Genomic DNA, 15843 nt, shown 5'->3' with positions numbered 1-15843 from the left:
ACTTCCAGACTGAAGAAACAGCAGTGTATTATTGTGCTCGGTGGACACAGTGATACAAACCACCAACAGAGCTGTAAAAAAAACTTTCTCCAGTGATTAATTTTATAATAGGATTCATTACAATCACATAGAACAGAAATGTTTTCTCAATATAAAATGTGTGAATGAATACAAGCCCTACCACTGGCTCTGCTGGAAATTAGTATTTGAATTGTTTACCAGTTATCCTTTTGTCAATATGGGGGCGCTGTTTTCACTTTGTAAAAAATTGTTCCCAAATTTAACTGCCTCGTACTCAATTCTTGCTCGTACAATATGCATATTATTATTACTATTGGATAGAAAACACCCTCTAGTTTCTAAAACCGTTTGAATTATATCTGTGAGTAAAACAGAACTAATTTTGCAGCAAACTTCCTGTCAGGAAGTGAGAAATCTGAAATCGAGGGCTCTGTTCCAGGGTCAGTTTATTAATTTGCATGTAATCTATGGGTCTACATGCACTGCATACGCCTTCCCCTAGATGTCAGTAGGCAGTGAGAATTGGAATGGGGTGTATAACTCTATCTGAGGCCGAATAAGACCTGTTGGAGTGACTCGACCACTCTTTCTTTTCTTCACCATGGCGCGAATCGGTCACCTGGATTGCGTTCTGAAAACCTTTCGTTATCGACGTTAGATATATCCGGCTCTGATTTTATTCGATATATGTGTTAAAAACATCATCAACTAGTTATATTAAACCGACTTATATCAGTTTATATAAGTTTATTCCGATTTTCGATATTTTCTTTGTGATGCGTTCTGGGGATTTGGACACTGCTGCGCCACATGGCTAACGTTGGCTAGCGTTCTACAGATGAAGAGGGCATTCTACAACCAAACAACGATTATTCTGGACAAAGGACAACTTGTACAAGATTCTGATGGAAGCTCATCAAATAGTAGGAACCATTTATGATATTATTTCGTATTTCTGTGTAAAAATGTTTAGACTATATTCCGCCTAGAATTCGGGCGCAGTTTCGCTATAACGTAAGCTGTATGTCGTAATAAGGTTATTTAAAAAAATCTAACACAGCGGTTGCATTAAGTAGGGAGAAAACCAGGTTTGCATTGACGTAAAGGGGGAGGGGATGTATAAGAGGGTTAGAGACACTGCAGGACCATCTCCACTATTACTGGACACAACCTTTAAACTCTAAAAACTGACCCTCTTTAGGTTATCTTTTTGAATGGGAGGGTGGGGTAAATATGAAACACTACATTTACAGCGTTATTTAATACTTGTGGTGGACGAAACATGTTTAAGACACTACTTTCATTTTGACAAACTTAAGCATTTTGAATCAACATCCAAATTATACTTTTTTCTTGTAATACATTTAATGATCTGAGCCTTCATCAGTACTGGTCTTTATTTTAATGATATGGAGAGACAGTGCCCCCTGTTGGTGCATCAACAACACTAGCACCATGTATTTAAAAGGTGTATCATTGTGTTATTATTTGATAAATTATTTGAATTGTTCCTCATGTATCCCCTTGTCATGGTCTACTGGTCATACCATACGTGTGTCTGTGTGTTTGTGCACGTTCTTCCTTTCTCTACCAGATGGTTTTTGTACAGCTATTCTCATTAGTTTAACCATAGTGAGTCTCTAGCACAGTAATACACTGCAGAGTCCTCTGGCTTCAACTGGCTCATGTGCAGATAGAAATTAGTGCTCTCCTTTGATGCTGTGAATCTGCCCTGTACAACTGGGGCATTGCTCTTGTAAGTGTCAGAATGATAGTAAATGATCCATTCAAGTCCTTTTCCAGGTGCCTGGCGGATCCAGTACATATTAGTGCTGCTTAGAGGAAATCCACTACAGGCACATGTGAGTTTGAGGGGTCCCACGGGGGTCCCTTGGACTGACTGTTCAGCCTGTGTGAGTACGACCTGACAGTGAACACCTGAGGAGGGAGAGGAATGACAGGTCAGATCAATCAAGGAGTCACATCAGTATCACAGCAACACAAGTTATGCTGATCAGACTACAGTCAGGAACTCACAGGAGGCAGCTGCCAGCAGCAGCAGCAGAGATGCAGGGGACATGGTTTGTGTTGAAGCTGAACTGGTGAGAGCTGTTCTTCTCTACTCCAGGACTCAGAGGGACGTAAAAGGACTCTCAGATACAGAGCGGTTTTTATATAAGGAGGAGAGACAGGAGGGGCTAGGTGAAATTTGCATAAGGAGAGGATGGATATATAACATTACGGGGGGTATTAGTACAAACTAATTTATTTAATAATTGTGGAAGCTATAAACACTCTGTCCATGTAAAAAGACAGACTTGTACTGGCAGATAATGTTGAGCAGGACTGTGATACAATGAGTTTCACATTCTGCCAATGTTTTTGTACCATAACCCAGAAGTGTCAATGATTTTTGAGTAGATGGTACACATCTATGACCGGAAGTGACTTTTTCATCTCAGGTTAGGAGAATTTACGCAGCAGGTTAAGAGAACTTACGCAGCAGGTTAGGAGAACTTACGCAGCAGATTAGGAGAACTTACGCAGCAGGTTACGAGAACTTACACAGCAGGGTTGGAGAGTTAGGTTAAGGTTGGGAAAAGGTTTACGTTTAGGGTTAGCTAAAATGCTCTCCTAACCTGCTACGAAAAGTGACTTCCAGTCATAGCTGTACTCCATCTAGTCACGACCATGTTGGTCTCCAGTTTTTTAGTTGTATACATTTTATTTATAACATTATTTGTTCAATGTATCTTTTTGATCATACAGAGCTTAGACCTTCTTGTTCTGTATTGGTGAGTCCACCTTTATCATATAAATGATTAAAACGTAATGGATCATGAATTAGTTCATTGAATGTTTTAATAGACACCAATTAGAATACCATCAAGGTCTGGAGTCATCAGTCTGGAAGGAGTTTAACTTCTCACGAGTCACCATGCCGGATCCGGGAGCACCCTCATCAGTAAAAAAGCTGACTAGCATAGCCTAGCATAGCGCCACAAGTAAATACTAGCATCTAAATATCATAAAATCACAAGTCCAAGACACCAGATGAAAGATACACATCTTGTGAATCCAGCCATCATTTCTGATTTTTAAAATGTTTTACAGGGAAGACACAATGTTTTATGATGAGTATTTAGGTAATTCACGTTGGTCTCTGTAGTTATTCTAGCTGCTTTGGTGAGATTTTGTGATGGTGGCTGCAATGTAAAACTATGATTTATACCTGAAATATGCATATTTTTCGAACAAAACATATGCTATACAATAAATATGTTATCAGACTGTCATCTGATGAAGTTGTTTCTTGGTTAGTGACTATTTATATCTTTATTTGGTCGAATTTGTGATAGCTACCTATGCAGTAAAAAAATGGTGAAAAAAAAAAGTTGGGTCTTTTGCTATCGTGATTAGCTAATAGAAATACATATGTATCTTTCATTTGCTGTATTGGACTTGTTAATGTGTGAAAGTTAAATATTTCTAAAAAATATATTTTGAATTTCGCGCCCTGCACTTGGACGGGCTGTTGTCATAAGTGTACCGACACCGGGCTGCAGCCATAACAGGTTAAACCATATCTGTCTGTCCGTCCTAGTACATCCCTCTGAGTCCTGGAGAGTAGAGAAGAACAGTTCCCACCAGTTCAGCTTCAACACAAACCATGTTCCCTGCATCTCTGCTTCGACAGCCTGAAGGAAATGCATTGGAATGGATGGGATACAAAAGCGGTATTGGGGACACTGAAACCAAAGACTTACTAAAGAGAAAAACCAGCTTCTCAGTGGACGCCTCCAGCAATCCAGTGTTTCTGAAGTGGAGCTAAATGAAAACAGGCAAGATTAGATAAAGGATTGTTTTTCTGTAACTCAAATAGGGAGCGCCAACTAAAGGTGTTGACCCGCCACATCTCTCAAGGCAATAGGAGCACTGGACCAGCAACTCTTAAATAGGACCTGGGCCAGCACAGGTAAAACACCTTCCCACTAATGAGATGGAAACCAGCACAGGTATAACCAGCACAGGTATAACACATACTGACTAACGAGGTGACACCAATTGGTGCACCCTAAGTGCAAACGTGCTAAAAATCCAACCTCAAAACATACAGTGGCAAGAAAATATAAGTGAACCCTTTGGAATTACCTGGTTTTCTGAATAAATTGGTGAAAAAATTTGATCTGATCATCTAAGTCACAACAATAGACAAACACAGTATGCTTAAACTAATAACATACTAACAATTATACATTTTCATGTCTTTATCGAACACACTGTGTAAACATTCACAGTGCAGGGTGGAAAAAGTATGTGAACCCTTGGATTTAATAACTGGTGTTGTGTGTTCCTTCCAAACAACTCAACTTTAGTTTAATCTGTCCACAGAATATTTTGCAAGTCGCGCTGTGGAACATTCAGGTTCTCTTTTGCGAACATCAGATGTGCAGCAATGTTTTTTTTTTGGACAGCAGTGGCTTCATCCATGGTGTCTTCCCATGAACAACATTCTTGTTTAGTGTTTTACATGTCGTAGACTCGTCAACAGAGATGTTAGCATGTTCCAGAGATTTCTGTAAGTCTTTAGCTGACACTCCAGGATTCCTCTTAATCTCATTGAGCATTATGCGTGGTGCTCTTGCAGTCAACTTTGCAGGACCACTCCTAGGGAGAGTAGCAACAGCGCTGAACTTTCTCCATTTATTGACAATTTGTTTTACCGTGGACTGATGGACATCAAGACTTTCAGAGATACTTTTGTAACCCTTTCCAACTTTTTGCACATCAACAATTCTTATATCTTAAGTCTTCTGAGAACTCTTTTGATCATGGTATGGTTCACATCAGGCAATGCTTCTAGTGAATAGCAAACTCAAAATTTGTGAGTGTTTTTTATAGGACAGGGCAGCTCTAACCAACATCTCCAATCTCTTCTCGTTGATCGGATTCCAGGTTATCTGGATCCTGACTCCAATTAGCTTTTGGAGAAGTCATTAGCCTAGGGGTTCACATACTTTTTCCAACCTACAATAATCTTACTGACAGTGTTTTTAACAGGTAGGATATTAACAATGTTCATCAAAGATCTCTGGTTTCTATTTCCACAGGTGTTCATTGTCAGACACTGACTGAGTCTGGACCAGTAGTTAAAAAGCCTGGAGAATCCAACAAACTGACCTGTACAGCCTCTGGGTTCACATTCAGTAGATACCATATGGCTTGGATGAATCTTGGACTTACATTTACATTTACATTTAAGTCATTTAGCAGACGCTCTTATCCAGAGCGACTTACAAGTTGGTGCATTCACCTTATGATATCCAGTGGAACAACCACTTTACAATAGTGCATCTAACTCTTTTAAAGGGGGGGTGGGGTTTAGAAGGATTACTTTATCCTATCCTAGGTATTCCTTAAAGAGGTGGTGTTTCAGGTGTCTCTGGAAGGTGGTGATTGACTCCGCTGACCTGGCGTCGTGGGGGAGTTTGTTCCACCATTGGGGTGCCAGAGCAGCGAACAGTTTTGACTGGGCTGAGCGGGAGCTGTACTTCCTCAGAGGTAGGGAGGCGAGCAGGCCAGAGGTGGATGAACGCAGTGCCCTTGTTTGGGTGTACGGCCTGATCAGAGCCTGAAGGTACGGAGGTGCCGTTCCCCTCACAGCTCCGTAGGCAAGCACCATGGTCTTGTAGCGGATGCGAGCTTCAACTGGAAGCCAGTGGAGAGAGCGGAGGAGCGGGGTGACGTGAGAGAACTTGGGAAGGTACTTGAGTTCGTTGCCTTTATACACACTGGTGGTTCGAGTCCATTCTATTCCCAGTCAGCCCAGGGTAGATTCACCATCTCCAGAGATGACTCCAGCAGTAAGCTGTACCTACAGATGAACAGCCTGAAGAGTGAGGAGACATCAGTGTATTACTGTGCCCGGTACACACAGTGAGAGAGAGTGGCGAGAGACCTGTACAAAAACCACCTCTCCATTCAACACAAGCAGCATCAATATCCTCAGATTAATGTTGTAGAACGACAATGTTCACAGCACAACCATGGAAATACATTTTAACAATGATTATAATTGCAATACATTTTTAAACATATTAGGATTACCAACAATGCAATAAACTATCCATGTCATTTGTGTCCCATCATTTAGGCCTTTTGTAACCCCTACCATTTTCCAACAATATTGGCAGTTATTTATTCCTGTTTCAATATCTTATGGAAATTTCACTTGTCGCTAGACTTCTCTCACTCTCTCCACCTTTCTATTATATAAACAGTCTCTCATTGTGTGTTCAATGGTACGTCCCTCTGAGTCCTGGAGAGTAGAGAAGAGCATACTCCACTATATTGTCCCTGTAAAGAGCTGGACTGATACTGGTGCGTAATAGGAAAGGCTCTTTTGATACTATGAGCAAAACTTTTTGCCAACATTTTTAGCAATATAACACACCGGGTCTCTGGTCAGATATTCATTTCCAAAATGGTTCTCAATAGATTTGTGTTTTTTTCTTTGTATTTGTATTTGTAAGGCAGCAGCTACTCTTCCTGGGGTCCAGCAAAATAAAGGCAGTTTATACAATTTTAAAAACAATACATTTACGGGACTGTGTGCCCTCAGGCCCCTACTCCACCACCACCACATACTGTATATACAGTACAAAATCCATGTGTACGTGTGTGTATAGTGCGTATGCTATCGTGTGTGTGTGTGTGTATGCATGTGTCTGTGCCTATGTTTGTGTTGCGTCACAGTCCCCGCTCCTCCGTAAGGTGTTTTTTTATCAGTTTATGATGATGTTGTATGACACAAGTGATAAGGGCTCCTTACAGTGCCTGCTTGTGAACATGTTGCTCTTAAAACATTCTAACTGCAGTGGGCTGAATCAGGGTCACATAGTAGTCTTAAATAAATCTACTTTAAAACAAAAGTACAAAAGTACAAAAAATCTGAACACCACGTGAGAATGCTATTCAATGACTATAGCTCAGCGTTCAACACCATAGTGCCCTCAAAGCTCATCACTAAGCTAAGGACCCTGGGACTAAACACCTCCCTCTGTAACTGGATCTTGGACTTCCTGACGGGCCGCCCCCAGGTGGTATGGGTAGGTAACAACACATCTGCCACGCTGATCCTCAACACGTGGGCCCCTCAGGGGTGCATGCTCATTCCCCTCCTGTACTCCCTGTTCAGCCATGAATGCTTGGCCAGGCACGACTCCAACACCATCATTAAGTTTGCTGACGACACAACAGTGGTAGGCCTGATCACCGACAACGATGAGACAGCCTATAGGGAGGAGGTCAGAGACCTGACTGTGTGGTGCCAAGATAAAAACCTCTCCCTCAATGTGATCAAGTCAAAGGAGATGACTGTGGACTCCAAGAAAAGGAGGACCGAGCATTCTCATCGACAGGGCTGTAGTGGAGAAGGTTGAGAGCTTCAAGTTCCTTGGTGTCTACATCACCAACAAACTATCATAGTCCAAACACACCAAGACAGTCATGAAGAGGGCACGATAAAGCCTTTTCCCCCTCAGGAGACTGAAAAGATTTGGCATGGGTCCTCAGATCCTCAAAAAGTTATATAGCTGCAGCATCGAGAGCATCCTGACTGGTTGCATCACTGCCTGGTATGGCAACTGCTCGGCATCCGACCGCAAGGCACTAAAGAGGGTAGAGCGTACGGCCCAGTCCATCACCGGGTCCAAGCTTCCTGCAATCCAGGACCTATATACCAGGCGGTGTCAGAGGAAGGCCCTAAAAATTGTCAGACTCCAGTCACCCAAGTCATGAACTGTTCTCTCTGCTACCGTACGGCAAGCGGTACTGGAGCGCCAAGTCTAGGTCCAAAAGGCTTCTTAACAGCTTCTACTCCCAAGCCATAATACTCCTGAACAGCTAATCAAATGGCTACCTGGACTATTTGCAGTGATATGATTTGAAAATAACACACCTGTAACATGTCATATATAGAGTTGAAATGTATTCATTTTGAATTTGCAACCCATTGTTAGACATTATATACATCACAGAAGACTGAAATATAACAAAACCGCCATAGAACTGTGTGAACACCAGTTCGTACAATGCGTTTCAAACCAGAGCTGACTATTTTTCTCTTCATATCCCCTGACTCCTACCGCAAACTCTGAACCTTTTCATCTGGATCATCGCAACTAGCTAACCGCAACCCAGGTTGACAACTCCTGGCTAACGTTTCCGTCCCGAAGCAAGCAGCAATTAGCCTGGAGCTAGCCCATGCTAGGCCCATCTCCCGGCTAGGGCTCCTTGGCTACTCCTGAAGCACACTCCTGGGCTACAATATCCGGACCCCTTCGACTGCCGGTACGGGGCATGGAACCCCGCTGATCCTTCACGACTGGAATACCAACATAATCTGCCCGAGGATTCCAAAAGGCCCCTCAGGCGCGATGTCCCCTGAAGGCCCATTCTGCTAACCGTGGCCTGCTAGCTATCTAGAGCATATTGGACTGTTAGCTGATCCATCGGCCAGTTTCTTAAACCACTATACCAATTTTTCCAATTGGACTTGGACCCTTCTGCTACTCGGAATTCTACTAATCCACGACTGGTCTATCGACGTCACCGCACGAGGAGTCAAAAACAGACTTTCCTCCATCGCGACGTCCCTCCAAGGCCCTTCTGCTAACTTGCTAGCCCTGGCCTGCTAACTGCTAGCTTGCTAGCCCCGGCCTGCTAACTGTCTAAATCGCCGTGTCCCCAGCCAGCCCAACCACTCACTGGACCCATACGATCACTTGGCTACGCATGCCTCTCCCTCATATCAATATGCCTTGTCCATTACTGTCCTGGTTAGTGATTACTGTCTTATTTCACTGTAGAGCCTCTAGCCCTGCTCAATATGCCTTAACCAACCATGTTGTTCCACCTCCTACATATGCGATGACATCACCTGGTTTAAACGTCTCTAGAGACTATATCTCTCTCATCATTACTCAATGCCTAGGTTTAAATCCAATGCACTCTCTTCCTACCATACCTTTGTCTGTACAGTATGCCTTGAATCTATGCTATCGTTCCCAGAAACCTGCTCCCTTTACTCTCTGTTCCGAACGTGCTAGACGGCCAGTTATTATAGCCTTTAGCCGTACCCTTATCCTACTTCTCCTCTGTTCCTCTGGTGATGTAGAGGTTAATCAAGGACCTGCAGTGCCTAGCTCCACTCCTACTCCCCAGGTGCTCTCATTTGTTAACTTCTGTAACCGTAAAATCCTTGGTTTCATTAGAAGCCTACTCCCTAAGTTTGCTTTATTCACTGCTTTAGCACACTCTGCCAACCCGGATGTCTTCGCCGTGTCTGAATCCTGGCTTAGGAAAACAACCAAAAACCCCGAAATTTCCATCCCTAGCTATAACATTTTCCAACAAGATAGAACTGCCAAAGGGGGCGGTGTTGCAATCTACTGCAAAGATAGCCTGCAGGGTTCTGTCCTACTATCCAGGTCTGTACCCAAACAATTCCAGCTTCTACTTTCCATCTTTCCAGAAACAAGTCTCTCAACATTGCCGCTTGCTATAGACCACCCTCTGCCCCCAGCTGTGCCCTGGACACCATATGTGAATTGATTGCCCCCCATCTATCCTCAGAGCTCGTGCTGCTAGGTGACCTAAACTGTGACATGCTTAACACCCCAGCCATCCTACAATCTAAGCTTGATGCTCACAAATGATCAATGAACCCACCAGGTACAACCCCAAATCCGTAAGCACGGGCAACCTCATGGATATCATCCTAACCAACTTGCCCTCCAAATATACCTCTGCTGTTTTCAACCAAGATCTCAGTGATCACTGCCTCATTGCCTGCATCCGTAATGGGTCTGCGGTCAAACGACCACCCCTCATCACTGCCAAAAGCTCCCGAAAACACTTCAGCGAGCAGGCCTTTCTAATCGACCTGGCCCGGGTATCCTGGTAGGATATTGACCTCATCCCGTCAGTAGAGGAAGCCTGGTTATTCTTTAAAATTGCCTTCCTCACCATCTTAAATAAGCATGCCCCATTCAAAAAATTTAGAACCAGGAACAGATATAGCCCTTGTGTCACGTTCCTGACCTTATTTCCTTTGTTTAGTCTTTGTTTAGTTGGTCAGGACGTGAGCTGGGTTGGTATATTCTATGTTTTGTGTGTCATTGGTTTAGGTGTGTCTTATTGGCCTGATATGGTTCTCAATCAGAGGCAGGTGTTTTACGTTGTCTCTGATTGGGAACCATATTAAGGTAGGCTGTTTTCACTGTTTGTTTGTGGGTGATTGTTCCTGTTCGTGTGTTCGTCTGTTCTGTGTTCCCATGTTCAGGACTGTAGCGTCTTCGGTTCCTTCTTTCAGTTTGTTGTTTTTGTTCGTCGTTTAAATATCCTATTAAATTATGGATTATCACCACGCTGCATCTTGGTCCTCCTCTCTTTCACCCGAAGACAGCCGTTACACCTTGGTTCTCTCCAGACCTGACTGCCCTTGACCAGCACAAAAACATAATGTGGCGTTCTGCATTAGCATCGAACAGCCCCTGTGATGTGCACCTTTTCAGTGAAGTTAGGATTAAACCTCCCCCACTTCTCCTTCACCCAAATCCAGATGTTCTGAAAGAGCTACAAAATCTGGACCCCTACAAATCAGCCGGGCTAGACAATCTGGACCCTCTCTTTCTAAAATGATCTGCCAAAATTGTTGCAACCCCTATTACTAGCCTGTTCAACCTCTCTTTCGTATCGTCTGAGATTTCCATAGATTGAAAAGCTGCCACGATCATTCCCCTCTTCAAAGGTGGTGACACTCTAGACCCAAACTGCTACAGACCTATATCTATTCTACCCTGCCTTTCTAAGGTCTTCGAAAGTTAACGAACAGATTAGCGACCATTTTGAATCCCACCATACCTTCTCCGCTAAGCAATCTGGTTTCAGAGCTGGTCATGGGTGCACCTCAGCCACGCTCAAGGTCCTAAACGATATCATAACCGCCATCGATAAGAGGCATTACTGTGCCGCCATATTCATCGACCTGGCTAAGGCTTTCGACTATGTCAATCACAACATTCTTATTAGCAGACTCAACAGCCTTAGTTTCTCAAATGATTGCCTCTCCTGGTTCACCAACTACTTCTCTGATAGAGTTCAGTATGTCAAATCAGAGGGCCTGTTGTCCGGACATCTGGCAGTCTCTATGGGGGTGCCATAGGGTTCAATTCTCGGGCCGACTCTCTTCTCAGTATACATCAATGATGTCACTCTTGCTGCTGGTGATTCTTTGATCCACGTCTACGCAGACATCACCATTCTGTATACCTCTGGCCCTTCTTTGGACACTGTGTTAATTAACCTGCAGACGAGCTTCAATGCCATACAACTCTCCTTCCGTGGCCTCCAACTGCTCTTAAATGCAAGTAAAACTAAATGCATTCTCTTCAACCGATCGCTGCCTGCACCTGCATCCAGCATCACCACTCTGGACGGTTCTGACTTAGAATATGTGGACAACTACAAATACCTAGGTGTCTGGTTAGACTGTAAACTCTCCTTCCAGACTCATATTAAGCATCTCCAATCCAAAATGTATTCTAGAATCTGCTTCCTATTTCACAACAAAGCATCCTTCACTCATGCTGCCAAACACACCCTCGTAAAACTGACTATCCTACCGATCCACGACTTCGGCGATGTCATTTACAAAATAGCCTCCAACACTCTACTCAACAAATTGGATGCAGTCTATCACAGTGCCATCCGTTTTGTCACCAAAGCCCCATATAATACCCACAACTGCGACCTGTACGCTCTCGTTGGCTGGCCCTCGCTTCATACTCGTCGCCAAACCCACTGGCTCCAGGTCATCTACAAGTCTCTGCTAGGTAAAGCCCCGCTTTATCTCAGCTCACTGGTCACCATAGCAGCACCCACCTGTAGCACGCGCTCCAGCAGGTATATTTCACTGGTCACCCCCAAAGCCAATTCTTCCTTCGTCCGCCTCTCCTTCCAGTTCTCTTCTACCAATGATTGGAACAAACTGCAAAATTCACTAAAGCTGGAGACTCTTACCTCCCTCGCTAGCTTTAAGCACCAGCTGTCAGAGCAGCTCACAGATCACTGCACCTGTACATAGTTAATCTGTAAATTGCCCATCCAATCTACCTCATTCCCATAATTATTTATTGATCTTGCTGATTTGCACCGCAGTATCTCTACTTGCACATTCATCTTCTGCACATTCTACCATTCCAGTGTTTAATTGCTATATTGTAAATACTTCGCCTCCACGGCCTATTTATTGCCTTACCTGTCACTTCCTGACCATAGAAACCTGTATTTTCTATGGTAGAGTAGGTCAGGGCGTGACTAGGGGTTTTTGTTCAAGTTTATATTTTCTATGTGGTGTTTTAGGTAGAGAAGAGCAGCTCCCACCTGTTCAGCTTCAACACAAACCATGTTCCCTGCATCTCTGTTGCGGCTGCTGGCAGCTATATCCTGTGTGTCTCGGGATTTGGGAGGAAAGACAAAACAATTATTGTTAAAACTCTAATATCATTCTATTTGTGGTGTGTTACATTTTAAATGCTTTGTCCACAGGTGTTCACTGTGAATAACTCACTCAGCCAGCCTCTATGACTGTCTAGCCAGGTCAACCACCATCTCCTGTAAGGTTCATATACATTATCAGGCTATTGGACAACTTGGACAACATGCAGGGAAAGCCCTGGAGTGGATTGGAAGCATATACAGTACCAGTCAAAAGTTTGGAGACACCTACTCATTCAAGGGTTTTTCTTTATTTTTACTATTTTCTACATTGTAGAATCTAAAATGTAAAATATATTTAGATTTTTTTAAATACTTTTTTGGTTTCTACATGATTCCATATGTGTTATTTCGTAGTTTTGATGTCTTCACAATTATTCTACAATGTAGAAAATAGTAAAAATAAAGAAACCCTTGAATGAGTAGCTGTGTACATACTTTTCACTGGTATTGTATACTGGAGACATCCTAGGATTCACTGAAAAAGAAGTTCAGCCTCACTTTTGACTCTTTCAGCAAGATATTAACTTTAACATGGCAGAACCTGCAGACTGAAGACAAAGCTGTATATTATTGTGCCTGAGATTCACATTAATACAAACCAGCAACAGATCTGTACAAAAACTCACTCATCCATTAAATATTTGGAGTTACATATTTTAATAAGGAGGGCCGATGTTAAAACCTCTAGCGTCCCACCTTGTCAACAGCCAGTGAAACTGCAGGGCGCCAAATTCAAAACAACAGAAATCCCATAATTTAAATTCCTCAAACATACAAGTATTTTACACCATTTTAAAGATACACTTGTTGTAAATCCAGCCAAAGTGTCCGATTTCAAAAAGGTTTTACGACGAAAGCACACCAAACGATTATGTAAGGTATGAGCCAAGCCACAGAAAAAGACAGCCATTTTTCCAGCTAAAGAGAGCACTAACAAAAAGCAGAAATAGAGATAAAATGAATCACTAACCTTTGATGATCTTCATCAGATGACACTCATAGGACTTCATGTTACACAATACATGTATGTTTTGTTCGGTAAAGTTCATATTTATATCCAAAAATCTGAGTTTAGGCGGGACGCTACTGTCTCACTTGGCAAAAAGCCAGAGAAAATGCAGAGCACCAAATTCAAATTAATTACTATAAAAATTAGTATAAAAATCAAACTTTCATTAAATCACACATGAAAAGATACCAAATTAAAGCTACACTGGTTGTGAATCCAGCCAACATGTCAGAATTCAAATAGGCTTTTCGGCGAAAGCAAACGATGTAATTATCTGAGGATAGCACCATTGTAAACAAAGAGAGAAGCATATTTCAACCCTGCAGGCACGACACAAAACGCAGAAATAAAAATATAATTCATGCCTTACCCTTGACGAGCTTCTGTTGTTGGCACTCCAATATGTCCCATAAACATCACAAATGGTCCTTTTGTTCTATTAATTCCGTCGATATATATGCAAAATGTCCATTTATTTGGCGCGTTTGATCCAGAAAAACACCGGTTCCAAATTGTGAAACGTGACTACAAAATATCTCAAAGGTTACCTGTAAACTTTGCCAAAACATTTCAAACTACTGTTGTAGTACAACTTTAGGCATTTCTTAACGTAAATAATCGATAAAATTGAAGACGGGATGATCTGTGTTCAATACAGGATTAAAACCAACTGTAGCTAGCTTTCTGGTCACGCGCTTCTATCTAACAGGACACTTCCAGTGACCCTAGTTTAAAATGGCCGTACTTCTTCATTACACAAAGGAATAACCTCAACCAATTTCTAAAGACTGTTGACATCCAGTGGAAGCGGTAGGAACTGCAAGAAGGTCCCTTAGAAATCTGGTTTCCCAATGAAATCTCATTAAAAAGAGAGTGACCTAAAAAAAAAAAGGTTCTGAATGGTTTGTCCTCGGGGTTTCGCCTGCTAAATAAGTTATGTTATACTCACAGACATGATTCAATCAGTTTTAGAAACTTCAGAGTGTTTCCTATCCAACTCGACTAGTAATATGCATATCTTATCTTCTGGGGATGAGTAGCTGGCAGTTTAATTTGGGCATGCTTTTCATCCAAAATTCCCGAATGCTGCCCCCTACCCAAGAGTTTTAACAAGTCAAATCCCACCCATGGAATCATTAGTTTTGTTTAATAATCACAGGTTCCAACCTCTCAAGTTACAAACTGTACCCTCTAATTAAGATAACATGATAAGAGCTTCAGTATGCCGGCCTCTACAGTATAACCCCTCTCCCCTTTACCCTCCATCAATGAAAACCCACCCTCGGGTCCTATGCTAATTTCACTTATCCCTTCTCTTCCTTTCACTCCCTCTACCTCTCCCTATAAAAAACTCAGTAGTACGTCCCTCTGAATCCTGGAGAGTGGAGAAGAGCAAGAGAAACATGTTTCTTACATCTCTCCTCCTCCCGGCCTTCCTACCATGTAAGTAGGGTGATTTTAATCTCTTCAAATACAGAGTACATAACCAGATTGGAGTGTAAATCTAGTAAATAAAGTTGTTTTTGCCCAAAAGTTTATAGAGTTTATTTTAATGAAAATACTATTTTATTTTGTCATGTTAAGTTTCCTCTCTCTGTCCTTTCTCTCTACTCCCTTTCAGGTAAACAAAGCATTAGTTTGACCTCTTCCCCTGCTCAACTCACAAACCAGCACCAGAGCTGTACAAAAACTCATCCACCCCATAAACGGTTATACTGTAGTATAAGAACAGATATTTAAATATACTTAACCCTCTTGCTGTGTTCCGATTGAATTGGACCGGATTTCAAGTTTTCTCTGAAAAATGTAGTTCATTTAATCTGATTGTCATAAGGTTCCATGACTTTGTCTACAGTACACAGGGCATCTGAACACACAAAATACATTTTGATGATTTTCATTACATTTTGGGTGTTTTATTTAACATTGATCTTAGTATGAACGTTTCTAAAAGACTCAATGCAACATCATTTGCATCAAAACCTGAGAGAAATAAGCTTTTTTGTACTTATGGAACATTTATTTTATGGGATCTTTTATTTCAGCTCATGAAACATGGGACCAACACTTTACATGTTGCATTTATATATTTGTTCAGTGGAGATCCTTGAGTGACACCAATAATTGGTATATTCAAGTATTATATACGAATAATAATTATATATCCAGTACCAGTCAAAAGTTTGGACACACCTACTATTTCAAGGGTTTGGCTTTATTTATTGTATTTATTTATTGTAACACTTTTC

At 42.0% G+C, this 15843-nt stretch overlaps 1 gene segment (V, D, J or C); it reads right to left on the bottom strand.

Annotated features, from left to right (window-relative positions):
- Window positions 1-1626: 1626 nt before the first annotated feature.
- LOC129833626 (Ig heavy chain V region-like) lies at window positions 1627-2101 on the bottom strand. The segment is given in 2 exon segments: window positions 1627-1959; window positions 2059-2101. Coding segments are annotated over 2 exon segments (363 nt in total).
- Window positions 2102-15843: the final 13742 nt, after the last annotated feature.

This window comes from Salvelinus fontinalis, chromosome 34 (genome assembly GCF_029448725.1).
Source record: "Salvelinus fontinalis isolate EN_2023a chromosome 34, ASM2944872v1, whole genome shotgun sequence".
Lineage (NCBI taxonomy): Eukaryota > Metazoa > Chordata > Actinopteri > Salmoniformes > Salmonidae > Salvelinus > Salvelinus fontinalis.
The sequence above is the reverse complement of the archived record's forward strand: the minus strand, read 5'-3'. Positions and strand labels throughout refer to the sequence as shown.